The sequence below is a fragment of the Pholcus phalangioides genome, unplaced genomic scaffold (assembly GCF_987345545.1).
Source record: "Pholcus phalangioides strain wild (caught in Gottingen) unplaced genomic scaffold, Ppha-v1.0 ptg000007l_1, whole genome shotgun sequence".
Taxonomy (NCBI): Eukaryota; Metazoa; Arthropoda; class Arachnida; order Araneae; family Pholcidae; genus Pholcus; species Pholcus phalangioides.
Genome location: NW_028301600.1, coordinates 9,734,244 through 9,750,073, shown reverse-complemented (window position 1 = coordinate 9,750,073; position 15,830 = coordinate 9,734,244). Strand labels below are relative to the sequence as shown.

Sequence of the window (15,830 nt, the reverse complement as noted above, 5' to 3'; positions counted from 1 at the left end):
AGTTTTGAGAAACGGAATGACGTAAAAGGCATTGATTTTATTTGCATCTTCGTTTACATAAGCCTATTTTGTTTGTAGAGGCAATGTCGTAAACATTGCTCAACTGTTTCCTTATCGAGCATTGATTTTTTTATTTTTATTTATTATTTATTTATTGTTTTTATATATATATCTTCCGTCTTTTCTGAATCTGCTCTAAAAAGAAGTTACGGGAAACGTAATTCAATGTACGATTCGAACAAGTTTATTGCTGTATTTTTATTTTTGGCTTTTATTTATTTTTCGATTGTCAGGTGAGTTCGAACTGCGATTTCAATTTGGAACGGTTGAAGAGAACAGTCTCCGACCGGAACAAATTGAATTTTGCTCCGTTGGATAAATGTTACTCGGTAAAAGTATATAGCGCAAACAGTCGCAACTGTACTAGTTTCAGCTTTCACTGACTATTCTCTGTTTATCAAATTTTACTGGTGGTCGTCTAGAATGTCCCGACTCGAGTTGTACCCATTATTTTTCTCTACTGACTTCTTATATACAGTACAAGTAGATAAAAATACTATAGTCAGACATTGCAGATTTCGAAATCGAATGAGAAACACAATAATACCGAAAGAAGATGCTATTGAAAATCAATATCCAATTTTTTTTCCAACTGGGAATCTTAAACAATCTCATTATTATTATTAATTCAATTTTTCAGTGATGGATATCAATTATGAGTTGTAGATTCTGGTTTAATTAGTCCTCTTGTCTAGAGTTCTTTCTATGATATGGCTATATATCTAGAAAGAAAATTGTGTACTCGACTCTCATTGAAACCTTCCCGAGGTTCTAGTCACTAAAATCAGTGTTCTTAATGTGCCATTACTGCGTCTCCCTATTGTGTTTGCGCCCCGAAGATTCACAAGGAACTATGCCTTCATTATATGAAGGTTTGCTTAGGCGTGTTATATAATATTTCGATTTTTTTCTCATTAGTTTTGAAATACCTTTTAGAGTAATGCGAATCAATCATAAATCGAGAAAGTACGATGTCCTCAGATAGGCGGATCCACCGATTACCAATTGACTTTTAAATCGATATACAGGGTGATTATAAAAAAAACTATCCCGACATATGGGCCCCTAACTATCATACCATTCACAGAAACTGAATGAAATTTTGGCATAAGGTATTTTGATGTATGCGCTCAAGAATGATATGGAAAACAACAGTGTCACTCTAACAGTTACGGTTACAGTGAGAAAATTTCGAAAATATCAAATGGCAACACCAAGTTTTTTTGCATTGGAATGTGATCTCCATTGTGGAAAACCCTAAATAGCGTTCGAACGGCAACTGTAGCATGAAAATCACAGACGGTAGATAGGCTAAAAGTGAGGACAACCAATAAGGACAGAGAAGCAGCATAAAATAAAGCATTTTATTGTGTTTCACAAATTTTCCACATGACCTTGTGGAGGACTAATCAGGCTGGGATCGAAGAAACGGTGTGACGAATGAAACGAACATTAATGCTCTGGTGCACGGCAAAGTCCATTTTACTTTTTCCTTGCCTAGCTCCGGGGATTTTCGTGCTACAGGTGCCATTCCAACGCTATTTAGTGTTTTTCAGTATGGAGATCGCATTCCAATACAAAAAACTTGGTGTTGCCATTTGATATTTTCGAAATTTTCTCACTGTAACCGTAACTGTTAGAGTGACACTGTTGTTTTCCATATCATTCTTGAGCGCATACCTCAAAATACCTTATGCCAAAATTTCATTCAGTTTCTGTGAATGGTATGAGAGTTAGGGGCCCATATGTCGGGATAGTTTTTTTTATAATCACCCCGTATATATATAATAACTATCATATATATGTCCATCTATAAGATTTTGACTGTTTTTGTAGCTTTTGAGTAAAGTTTGTGGTGTTTTTGTAGCTTTTGAGTAGGGATTCGAGTGCTTTGTTAGCAAAAATATTTGACATTTTTCTAGATAGAGGACTTAACACGATCAAGTCACATCTACGTGGAAAACTAAGTTTATTTGCATTCGGACAAAGTTTCGCAAACATATCACTGCAGTAATTATTCTGTGTGTCCACCAGGAAAATATAAAAGCAGATATTGAAGTAATATATTTTTTCTCTATCCAAAAATATCGTCTTTCGCGGGAATGATTTTTCTCAAACTTGGTAAACTACTCAAATTATTACAATTTTTATAACTTTTTCAATTATTTACTGATTTATGTGACACCTGATATAAATCGAATAAATGCCACATTTTTCCCTCTGAGAGTGATATGAAAAGTTCCCAATAATGTAGCGATAGTTATTGAAACTGCAACAAACCTTAATTTCGTTAAATCTGAGAAAAACTAACTGTTGATTGATTTGTGTTTATTGTACGTCAAAATGCCCTTTAAAAAGGAAAAATTAATTAATTTGTGTCGATATCTTTACTAGGACGAATTTGAGTTAGGGAGGCTTTGGTGCACTATCTTTGCTTTCCATGCTTTCCTAAAAGAAAAATATTTTCGTTAAAGAACATTTAAGAATTTTCTATTCACTTTAGGCAGCAATACTATAGACATTTTTATACAACTTAAAGCGAGCATTTAGGATTTAACTGTTGGCAATTTTTTTTCGAATTTCAACAATAAACAACTTTTCCAAAAACCACCAAAATTTACCTATATTTTGTGCAATAATTTTTTTTTAAATAATTAAAAACAATTCTCATGTAAAAGTATGTAACATCATTGTGTTGAGAGACACGCAAAATTTCAAGACATTTGAATGAGTGGTGATAGAAAAAAATATTCCTTTTCTAACCAAAATCTCAGTTTTGAGAAAAGAACATTTTAGTGCGAAATTGGCATGTATATATAATGCCTGCCAGTAGTTTATATTAAAATATTTTATAAATATTTATAGTACAGGTAGAACAAAAATTTGAACACAGACGCAGAAAATTTCATAGTATATGAAAATTGAAAAATTCGAAAATGTTTACTTTTTTTTGAAAATTTTCAATAATGTAGCGAGTCTTCAAGTCTTGACTTGAAAAAAAACCCCATCAAAACCATTAAAAATGAAGTTACATATTTGTGTACCTCTGGAAATTTATTCATTTTGCCTCTATTTTTTATACTCTGAGATATTACTAGTGTGAAATTCAGTCATATGCAAAGTTTTGGTTGACTCGACGTTAGAAAAATAAAACTAATTGCGCACATAATTTTGAATATTTTTGGTTGAATTTCATTTAAAAATAAGTTTTAATATTAAAAGACTTGCACTTTCAATTTTCTAAAAAAAAAGTTTCTCTACTCTCTAAGTCATCGGAAAATCAAAAGTAACTTATAAGGTTAAACCAGAAACTTTAAGAACTAATTTTTTTTTTAAATTGAAACACTTTATCGAAAATCAAAGCTTAACGTTTAAACTGATCTCTCTTTTAATGTCTGAAGCCTCAATTCAGCAAATCGTTATCTGGAAAAATAGCAGCGATAATCGTTTTGCATCGAATTCAAACTAAGAAGATCTCTTAAGTTTTTAAGTGGATTTCGAAATGATAGTTTCCTCTACCTATATGATGATGAGTTAGTAACATGTTGAAAAGTTAGAAAAGTAATGTTTTTTTTTTATTTACCCAATAATGATATTTTACTTAATCTTTTTCCCGATGAGTTGTATTTATAAAATGCTTTACTTGCTGTAGATAAATTCTCAATTTCCTTAAAGAAGATTAGATGATTGTCGTATTTAGAGAGATAGATTTATATAAACTATGTAAATGGAGTATCTTGATATATTCTATATAATCACGAGTACCCGGATAACTAGATACTTCAAGTTACCGGCTTATACAGCAGAAATTAAATTGGGTTCTATGTACTGTGATAACTTCTTCACACCTGAGCCAAAACTACTAGAACTTTTTTTTATTTCATGTCGCCTAACTCTTTGAGGGACGCTTTTTATTTTTTGCAATATTTAATAAATTAACTTCCTAAATGTAATGTCTGCGCCTTGTTAATGTGAAGATATGGTGAGAATTTATTTTCGTTCCTGAGAGGTAAGGTGGGTGGTGGCTTAGCACCCTTGTACACCCTTACACCCTTGCGCCCTTGTAATTGATGAATTTGAAAGATGTTTTATATCCAAAGGATACATATTAATATAATTGTTTATAATTTCATTCGTAAATATTTATAAAAAATGAAAATTTTCACAAACTTTTAAGTTATCGAAAACTATAACGACGAATCTGGTACTTATTCTGATTTTGTATGTAACGATTTTGTATCAGCCAGTACTGAACATAAAAAAAATCTGCGAAATAAAATCGTAAATTACAGAAAGTTATCTAGAATTATTCAATAAAAATTTGTATACAAAATTTGTTCATATTATTCATTTCTTCTAACTTCCTTTTACAAATCATCAAATTTCTCAAAACATGCAGCACCCTTCTGATAAGAACGCAGTGGCACTTTACAAGTACTGCACATAGTAATTGTTCAGCGGGGAGATTCTCTTTGGTACTACGAAAGGCACATCTTTATGATGTACACTTTACTGGTAGGTAGACGTTACGTTTTGTCTTTTTCTTCAGAAAAAGGGGAAGGACACCAACCTGCCCAAAAACACATAATTCAGTCTCCCCACTTTCAAGCATATCATATTATAGCCTAGCAACAAAAATTTCACACTTTTTAGCTCCAAATAGGCGGAGGTTTACCCATAAAACCACTTAAAAACTTTGAAAAAAAAAATATATATATTACCAATAATTCTTCTTGGCATTTGATTTTAGCAAATAAGAGGGTATATAGCTTACAAATTCATAACTTTTTCCAGGTTATCGATCTCATTTTTTTGTAAATTGAACGAGAAAAATCAAATTTTTTTATGTTCCTGTAGCTAAAGTTTGTTTACATATAAGTCGATAAAAAAGTAAATAATTTTTTGGTGCAATCTAATACCCTTGTTGAGTTTAAGAAAACATATTTTTCCAAATCAACCACCCCTAAACCAACACCCGACTGAGGAAAATGTTTTTGAACCGCCGCTCAAGAGCTTAAAAAGAGAAACAATTGATTAATTTGGGTTGATAGTGGGTGTTTACTGGGGTCATTTGAGTTAGGTACACATATGTGTACCTTCGGTCTTAACTTGGGAAAAAAATTATTATATAAGAACCATTTAAAACCGTAAAAAACGAGGTACACATGTGTGCCTCTGGAGCAAAAAAAGGGGATATTAAATGACACTGTCCCGAAAAATGCTAAATGTACATTTTGGAATGTCTGGATTGGAATAGCGCGTCATTCTTGAAAAAGAGCTGATACTAGTTTTATGACACAGATTTTCATCGTTGTATTCTGACTCCTATAGCCAACTTTCCAGTTTATTCCAAAAGCGATTCTTAGGATTTAGGTCAGGACTCTGAACAAGCCAGTCCATTTTCTAAACACCCATTTGGAGAAACCAGCCGCATACGGCAAGAGGAATATGGGATCGTGTCGAAATAGAAACATGTCCTCGCCGATGTGTTACCATAGTATCGGCAGAGAGCAGAGTTGTCCATAATGTCATATCACAGTATGACACCGTGGCTGAGATTGCCTTGCATAGGACGCAATTAGTCGAGTAAATACCAAGAGATACAGCGCTTTTAGTCATTGATCATGGAATTTCAGTGGTATCCGAATATGATTAGATAGTGTAGAATGTATAAGAGAATTATGGATCCCCTCCCACCTCTCTCAATCTACTAAATCATGATTAGCACTCAAATTATCACGCATCTTTTATTTTTCTTATTTCAAATAGGTCCAGCTTATTGGGGCTTGCTGAACCCAGAATGGAAACTCTGCAACAAAGGTCGGAGGCAGTCTCCTGTAGATGTAGACCCATCTTCTTTGCTTTTCGATCCAGGTTTAGGTGCATTGCATGTGGATAAACACAAGGTGATTTATTATAAGACTTTATTATTAGAATTATTTCAAATAACAGGACATAGTATCATATGTTTACAGGTTATTTAAGCTTGACTTCTTATCTACATAGAATAACGCTGTCTCCGAGTTTTATCCTTATGCTATTGATTGGCCTAGAAAAGGCTTGATATGTTTCGGAGGCCGCATCAATGAAAAGTTGTAGACTTGGGCTAAAGAGTTGAGAGCTATGGCTATACATGGATTAATTGGTTTCCGGGTCCGATGTATACAGAAAGATCAAACTTTTTACGGTGTTGTCATACGCATCAATAAAGTCACCCGTCAAATGCACCAAGCACCATTTCGAGATATCGTGAAGATGGTAAGCCGCTCAAACTTTTTCAGAATATTTCATGGCACAGAGATGGTGCTGAACTGCGAAAATTTTCTCCACCAAGAAGTTGATGAACCAGCCTATCATTGAGAAACTAATAGCTATTTCGTTTGGTCTGTTGTGACCTTATTTGTAGTTATGTTAAAAAAGCCGTTTGAAATCGGTTATAAAGTATTAAGTCAAAAATTCACGGTAGAGTTAACCTGTTTTCATAAAATAGCCGTAGTATGATGGAATGCGATCAGATTCCTTGAACATGTATCCTTTGAAAGATCGCACATATAGTAGGGATAGGATCGATAGAGTTCAAGATTTTCAAAGTAATCGATATAATGGACCAAGAGTGCTTCATCCACTCTCAAGCCGATGTTTTCAGGTACAACAGTTACAGTTGATTAAGAAAAGTCTCAAAGGGTTGGGATACGGTATCGTAGAGATAATTCTTTATCGACATAATTTTCTAACATACTTGCCGGCTTATATAGATAAATGTTAAAAGTCATTAATTCCGTTACAATCAACATGTTTAGATGGTCACACGATTTACAATTATGAGCAAACGAGCATCTTCCCAAAAAACATGATTAGAGCAGCTGTGTTTACATGCAGCGACCATTTTAGGAGGGTTTTGTATTCAAAACGAAAAATTACACTGCTAAAAAAATCGTTTATGTTTCCTAGGAAATTTTAACGGTTTTAGGATATATTGGGGATGCTAATTTTAAAACGGGTGTTGCTTTTGCCAAACTGGCTATAGTTTTTGAGAGAATGCATATTCCCAACAATTCAATATAGTCTGCAGATACTAATATTTGCGTCGAATTTTTAGTTTCGAGTTTTTATTGTTTTCCTGTTTTATTCAATTTAATTATTACATTTACGATCATGATCGGACATCAGTGGTCTTTACTTACTGATATTAAGTTTATTATATTGATTTATATACATTTCCAACACTTCGAATGTGCTTTTTATGCTGCTTATATATACATTACTATTGAAATTCAATTTTCATTTTATCAAAAAACTACAGCTACAGCTAATCTGATAAAACCAATGCCACATTTGGAATTAGCCCCCTAATGCCATCCTAGAATCATTGAAATGTCTTTGCCAACGATTTACTGCATTTATTTATCACGCACACTTTGAATGTGAGTTGTACGTGTCTTATATATATGTATTACATTGAAATATAAAAAAAAAACTCTCCTCATTTTATCTCACAAAATAGAACCAATCTGATGAAGCCAATGCCAGATTCGGAATAGGTGTTCTATCTTATAAAACCACTAAAAAAATATTTGAGCACAAAATCAATGTTGAGCAAGTGTTATCAATCTCAATTACGGATGATTTTTATAAAGATGGTAAAACTATATATATCTATACAAGGTACAGGCAAATGGATACAATGTAGATTAGATTTTTGGAAGATTAAATCACTGGCCTAGTCAGTGATGGAACTATTAGCCTAGTTTCTTTATCTCACTCTGTAGAATTTTTTTTACCTCAAGGAGTTAAGCCCTGACTAAAAGGATTGCGTAGGGGATTGGTTTTTATTGCTCTAATTGGGTTGCTTTATTTTTTATATAGTTTAGATATGTATTCGACATCCATATTTTTTGTGGGCATCTTTTTTTTCAGCCACCTTGTTGGGCATTTTGTCTGTTGTGACCTTTATAGTTGTATATTTGTATTTGTAAGTTTTGAGTTAAAAATATGGTGAATATGAACTTTGTGGGCTTTCATCAGAGGGCAGCCCTTAAGGTTGAACTTTCAAGGGGGTTTCAAGATGGCTTCCAGTGGTGGCTAAAGTTGGGTTTATTAAATGAAATACAGCAATTAAATTCTGTAAAAAAATTTATGTGAAGATGAATATATACCCTGCATCACATCTCGGCTTAAAAAAATTGAACGAAGTGAATTATTTCTTTACAAAAAAAAAATTGCTGACAGTTGTGATTTTAATGTATTTTTAGAGTATCAAAAATTCAAAAAAAATATTTTGAAAATTCTAAAAAAATGAATACTCGGGTCTGAAAGGGTTAATTAATAGTCATCTGAAGTTTCCCGATTATTCATTTTTACACATCGACAATCTTTAAATCGAATGCCAAAAGTAAAATACAGAATGAATAAGTTTTTGACTTTGTTATAGAATAAAATAATGGAAGTACGTTTAAGAGTGGAATGTCCCGGATCCACGTCTATAGTGAAGCATTTACGAGCATTTTAAAAAGCACGATTGAAGCACGATTCCTAATCGTTGTAGATAGCAATTTTTCGGTATCAGTCGCATTCTGAACAAAAAAAAAGTTTTCCGTTTTTTTTTATTGTTCTATTCAGGTGAATGGTACTCTAAAAAATACCGGACACAGCGTTCTGTTTCGTTTGGATCCAACGAGCCCTTCAGTAACCCTTCATGGCGGCCCATTGTCTTACAAGTACCGTGTACACGAGATACTCCTGCACTACGGAAGGACAGACGACAAAGGATCGGAACACACTGTCTCCGGTCACGCATTTCCTGCTGAAGTGAGTAAAAGTTCCGTTCCTTTCATTATCCATTTTAGCCATTTCGCCGTGGGAGGAAAGACCCATTAAAAATGGCAAAAAAATTGCGTTCGCTTAATGGGAATATGACGGTAAATTTACGTGGTAGTCAATTAACGAATGGTTGCGTGTATCTAAGAATTTGAAATTTTCGTGTTTTATCCATGGAAATCGAATCGTTGCAAATGATTTAGCACAGTATATAATTTTTCTATTTCCAACTATACCTCTCTGGTATCTTCTCTGGGATCTATTTATAGAACTTTTTTCCAATACTATTTTTCTAGCACTCATTTTTTTTTGCGTATGTACAGTATTTTCGTGCGTATAATCCGTGGAATATAAAAATGGTATCGGAATCGGTTATATTGCGAATTATATAAAGGGTGTTCCACGAATTCGTAAATAATTTAAAAATTCATAAAAATTGAAGGAATTGGTATATTTGAATGCGGTTTGCTAAAAGTTTATTCACGAAGACTTACGTTACCAGGTATCGAAAATACCGAAAAAAATAGTTGAATTTTTTATCATCAGGGGGCGCTGCACTAAAGAAAATCACAGGGAATTCGGTGGAATTCTTTGATCTCCTCTGTGTCTGAAAGTTTCGTAAAGCTTCAGCTGGCGATTCGTTGTCGAAAGAAAACTTTGCCGAATATTTCTGGTTATTTGCTTTCGTGAGCATCCTCTATCGACAAAAATTTGAACTAAATTTTTTCGGTATTCAAAAAATCCCCCTTTGTGAGAATAACTTTTTCGCAATCATCATCAATGTTACGTCAATCCTAAGACTGGTTCGCCCCCATGTTGAGCAGCCGCCACTCATTTCTGTCATGGACTTTGTTTTTTAGTTGGTTATAATTGGTGCATTATTCGTCATTGCGTTGAGATCCAGGTAACTCTGGGCTTTCCCTGAGCCTTTTCCCGTCAATCCTGCCTTCCATCACGTTTCGGAGCAAACCACTACGCCGGAGAACATGGTCCATCCAGCGTAGGCGTCTGTATTTAAAATTTTTCAGGTTTTGGCGATTTTCTCAAACCTGTGTCAATATTTGTGAATTTGACTTTTTCAATGCCCAGCTTATGCACTCAATGCGCCTCCATCACCACATCTCTAGCGCTTCCAATCGTTTCACGTCTCTCTTGTTCATAGTCCAGGTCTCTGATCCGTATAGTGAGGTAGACCACACATTACCTTAATCAGGCGTTTCCGTACATTTAAGTTTTTGTTTTTTAACAATCCTTGTTTAGCAAGGGCAATTCTAGGTCTTATGTCATTGCTGCAGTAGCCATCTTCCGCGATCAAGCTTTCCAAGTTACCTAAACGATGTTACTTATTGTTGACCTTTAATTTTTGTTGTGAAGCGACGAGCTTTCTTGCCTATTGATATTGTTTTCATTTTGCTTAAATTTGTTTTCATCCCGTACTTCTGGACTTTACTGTTAATTGTCGAGAGCATTCTCGTCAACGTTGCCGGGCATCCTCCCAATAGAACAAGGTAATCTGCAAACTTCATCGCTTTCACTATCCGGCTCCCTAATCGGATACCAGCATTGTGTTCATAAAAAGTCTCGTTTGAAATGAATTCTGCAAAGGCACTAAATAGCCCTGGTGATAGTAGGCATCCTTGTCACAGACGAGTCGCAGAAGCGAGCTGGTTTTGTGAGCTGGTTTTGTGCCGCCTTCTTCTAATCTTATAATTGCGTTTTGTCTTTTATATAGGCCACGAATTAGGCTTAATAATTTTTCTGGACACCCGATTTTTTATAGTATTGGGAATAGTTCGCTCCATTTGATATGGTCAAAAGCCTTCTTATAATCAATGAAAGAGAATACCCTTCTTTTCACCGTGTTCAGGCACTCGGCTATCACTCTTACCGCTGTCATTGCATCTCTTGTCGCCAGTTTCTTCCTAAAGCCGAATTGTGAATCATCTACGTGTTTTTCGATGTAGTTTTCCATACTTTTCCGTATGATATGAAACAGTTATGATAACTGTTGTGCAATGTTCTTAAGACCATTTGCCCCCCTCCGCATTCAATTTTTTTGAATTCCTTCAACTTTTATGAATTTGTAAACTATTTAAGAGTTTATGGGACACCCTGTATACCATTGGGTCTTATCTGCCGAAGAAAGAAATGCAAAAATTCACAGACAACGCTTCTTTCTCTTGTTTATGATTTTTGAATTCAAATATTTCTGTGAATATTGCAATTAGAAACGTGGAAGTGTTTTGTAGGCCTCAGGAAAGACAGAGCCACAACTTTCTACGTGGGGTTTTGATGTCAGACTGTCCGTATGAAAAGTTGGTTTATTTTAACAACTATTCAACCCCTTACAACATGAATGATGTATCTGAATTCTATACGTCATTTTAATACTTTTCCTATTTTTAAAGTATGCCTCTAGAGTCAATGGTTCACCAATAAAAGCGGTAAAGGGAATTAAGTAATCACGCTGTATAATGGCATCACAAAAATAGTCGATTCACACAATGAATTTGAAAATTTGATAAATTTCCAGTTTGGACGGAATATATGTTTTTTTTATACACATTATATCTCTAATGAAAAAAAAATTTCTTCACAATATCGTTCAATGGGAAATTCTATAGATTACACCATAATTTATATTTGGCGTAGAAACGGGATTTATTTCACATTATGCTTATAAATAGAGATGCTGTAAAAATAACTTTTTGTGAATTTTTTAAGAAAAAACATTTTAATATAAAAACGTGAATAACATTGTGATCGAGCCAATGAATATGAATACGTTGCGAATTTCGAAACTTGATCTTAGTCATTTTGCTTAGCGCACCCTCCTTTCGATGCCGTCATCTCGAGGACAACTGATCATTTCACAAAGACAAGCTAGTCTCATCGGCTGTCTGGGATCGGGTAATCAATCAAACCTATCGGTTTTTGCACCCACACCGACCCTTAGAATAGCGTAGCGAGGTTATTTACGGATACGGTAGCTTTTGCGTAGCCTTGCTCAACGTGATATCGACTGAATCATCTATCACAATAGATATTGCTTATAGGCAGAAACGAGAATGGTGTTCATTTTCTCTTGTGTATTATCTAATGTTATTCTATTCATAGTATAATTGATACAATTATTTTGTAGAGCATCGCTGGTACAAGTATCGAAGATAATATGTATTCATTTTCGACAGTGATATTTCACTTTAAGAAATAAAATTAAATGAAAATTTTGCATCATCTTTTTCACAAAAATATACCCGTAAAAAAAGTCTCCAGACTTCATTCTTTGTGCCTTCCTTGGAAATAGATGCAAAATGCCATCTACGGCCGGCAATACACTATAAAAGTTTCGTAAAAGTGCTTTGATAAAACGTGAAAATGCATCCAATAATCGTATAGGTTACATTTGATCAAATGCAACCGATGAGCTTATTGGTTGAATTTCTAAAATTTTATTTAAAAAAATTTTTGAAACTTTTATAGTGTAATACCGGCCTAAGATATACCAATACTTGAATTACGTTGAGTTCATTGCGTGGTAAATTATCTTTGTTTATTCTTTAGATTTTTGCTTTGTAAAGTTTTGATATTGAGAAATATAAAAAAGTATCCATAAAAGTTTGTTTGAAAACGAAAAATAAAGAATTAAAATTTTTTATTACTGTATAATCATAAATTTTCTATAAGAATTTCTTGTTTTGAAATGAAATATTACGAGCTGAAAGTGACGATTCTAAAATTATTCACAAGAGGAATAAGTAGCAATTACTCATCATACGGAATGCAAACAACGAATGTTGGCTTTGATGAAATTACATACTTTGCAATCTCAAATAGATGGCGCAACAAACACAAATACAAAAAAATTGACTTTTGGAACTTTAATACAGAGAGATATATGCCGAATTAAGTTTTATAATTCTTTTTCGATAGTTATATTTATGCTTTGAAACTACTCAATTGAAATCACCAATATAAAGAAGATCATAATTTTATTAGATAAATTTTCATTGCATCTGACTCAGTACCATGTGATTATAGTGTGTGTGTGTGTTTACGTGAGTATTTTTCTATGAATTTCATTAATGGATTGAGATAATAGGGAGCTCGGCAAGAGGTAAGTTCAAAACAAAAATTGTTTGGTATTATTTTTTTTAACAGTAATGAGACTATAGTCATGTCCTATAAACAAAATTACCAAGGTAAGTAATTATCTGACAAAAAAAAGATATTGCTAAAGATACTGTTCTTTTTTGTTTGGTAATCGAAAATTTCACATAGTTATTCTGATGAATTTCTGAGACATTTATTTTAAGCGTATTTTACTCATTTCACAGATATGTTGTAGTATATAGACAACAATACATAACGTATTTAATGCTATAAATATCACAATACGTTATTTAGTATACACAGTTTAATTAACACTGTTCAACTTTTTTTTAAGTTATGACATAGCATGATAACTTATGATGAATTTATTTTTTGTTAATTTCTAGATATATAATTAAATGCGGCGTTTACAATATTTCTGCACCATCGTAACAAACTTTTGTTTTGTTACAGCTTCAGGTGGTAGGTTACAATTATCAACTTTATGAGAACGTGACAGATGCCCTACCCAAAACACAAGGAATAGTAACAGTGACACTTATGCTAAAGGTACGTGCTGCATGTTTACTTGAATGTGATTTTTTTTTCTCAATACTATTTTTTAGAATTTATTCACATCATATGTGAAAAGATAAATGCATATCCATGTAACGGTATTCAATCTATTTCTATGCTCGTTTTGATCTTTTTTGAGTGATAATAATACGCACACAAAAAAAAAATAGTCACACACGATGAAGGAATGGCTGCTTTTCTATGAAAATTAATATAAATATGGGACATAATAATACTTGTCAAAGAGGGCGTGTGTTTCCATTTTTACTCTATCAAAAGGCTCTTAGAGGATAATTTTCTGTAATTTACCTATTGTAGAGGGTAATTAGATCACTAGACATGCATTTTCACTTCAAAGTAAACCTAATGAGATGATAATTCTGAGCTAAGAAACCGTGGTCAAGTTCACTTCTCGAACTTCCAAGGACCATATATGCATATGGAGACGAATCATATGTTAAGTCTACTTCCAATGGGTTCGAGAATTCGAAGGATATTATCTTAACAAATGCTTCAAGAACGATCATAAAATGCCATTCAATAACACTGGGATTGAAAACAGCCTGTAAATGAACATTTGTATCAAAGTTTCACTTTTTTGGTGATCCCAAAGTCTTTCACTCTAGCGGGTGAGGACAGAGCAGTGTCTCATTATATAGCTTTAATAATTACTTCAATTAAGAATAGAGCACCAGTAGTGATGTTCGTTTGGCAATCTGACAAGCACGAATAGTTTCAATTGTCTGATTGTCTGTTATCCTTGTCAAGCTACAGGCCGCTGACTCCTTAAGTACAATTCCAGGACATTTTGGAGAAAGGAAGTCTCGACGAAATATAGAATGAAATGTACTACAATCTCGATGTATAGTGGAGCTGGGTTTTCCTTTAGAGACTAATTCCAGTAAAGTTTCGACACTGAGGATAGCCATGTTCATTTCGCGCCAATACTGCATTTGCTTTAGAGTGACAAATTATCTTTACACCTCATGTGATGGTCCGAGGAGCATCACATACGGAACTTGGTCACTCCTACAGGTGAATTTTGACAAATATTGACAAACTATTGTGACAGCTGTTTATCAATTATAAGAATGACAACTATTGACGAAAACAGTGCATCGGTTATCTGACGTAAATATTAATGCATCGTTGAGCATTTTTCAGCAGAATCATTTTCAGCTGAACATATCAAGGACTTAACAAAAATAAAAGTGTCTTTTTAAAGTTGTCACATTCATAGCCAGCCAAATTACCAGTTGTCACCAAAAGAAAATATATTTAACTATATGAGACGTCACTTTTTGTGACAGCTTATGAATTTATACAAAATAGTTCATAGACTTCGGAGAGATTTAATCCTTTGAGACCGTGTATGTCCAAACGCGGGGTTTGTTTTTTGTTTTCTCGCTGTAGATATTCTTTTTTTTCACCTCGAGGAATTTAGCCCTGACTTCAAATATTATGGCTTTTTGATAGTTGAAGTTAGGACTGATCTCCCTGAAGTTAAAAAAGAATATGCACAGCGAGAAAAAACATTCCCCAGGTTTGTGTCATTGAGAACTGGAGTACTTGAGGTTTGTTTCATGGGTTCAATTTTTCATAATGAAGAAGACTTTTTCTGTGATGTAGTATCACTCACTTCTATTAATTAAGATTAAAATTAATATTAAAGATAAAATTAAGATTAAAATTCATACAACTAGTAATGTGCAATGCTATTGCGACTACCTTACTCTGTGTGCGATTTTCATTTTGACAATCTTACATAAGCGAATAATATTTCCAACACTGAGTGTACACTTGCTTATAACAAGCTATTATTTAGAGGATTCTCAACTTTCATTCTCAAATGTCTGAATGTACCGGAAATATTTCATTAAAATTAACTCATTTTAATGAGGAAGACATTTTGTGGAATTGAATATAAATTTACTTTTGTTTTCCTTCCACATTTTAACGTTTCATAGAATATAATACTCTATCTCACAAAATAATTGTATGCACGGGTACGATAATTTAGCTAAATTAGTTTAGTTATTTCTATGTTTAGTTTAATTCCTAGTGAGTAAATGAGTAAATCCGTACAGAAGTAGATAAAGGGAATAACTTGAAGTTTCTAATGATAATTAAATATGTTATAAGCATTATATAACATATGAACGTTTCGTGTTCTGAAATATAAGATTGAAATGAATTTGATTTTACCAAGGCCTGGTAATGTGTCACTTTTAGGTAAAATATTTTTTTTGCATGTTGAGACAGATGATAAGAATCTTAGATTCAGA

The 15,830-nt window shown here is 33.4% G+C and overlaps 1 protein-coding gene across 2 annotated transcripts in view; it reads left to right on the top strand.

Annotated features, from left to right (window-relative positions):
* LOC149084900 (carbonic anhydrase-related protein 10-like) overlaps window positions 1–15,830 on the top strand; it is a 287,957-nt gene that overhangs the window by 231,702 nt on the left and 40,425 nt on the right. The window contains exons 3-5 of one of the 2 annotated variants that reach the window (XM_089232634.1): window positions 5,830–5,966; window positions 8,680–8,868; window positions 13,444–13,539. In XM_089232634.1, coding sequence (XP_089088760.1) covers window positions 5,830–5,966; window positions 8,680–8,868; window positions 13,444–13,539 — 422 coding nt within the window. The remainder of the gene's footprint in view (window positions 1–5,829; window positions 5,967–8,679; window positions 8,869–13,443; window positions 13,540–15,830) is intronic. The other variant, XM_089232635.1, reaches the window with a different exon arrangement.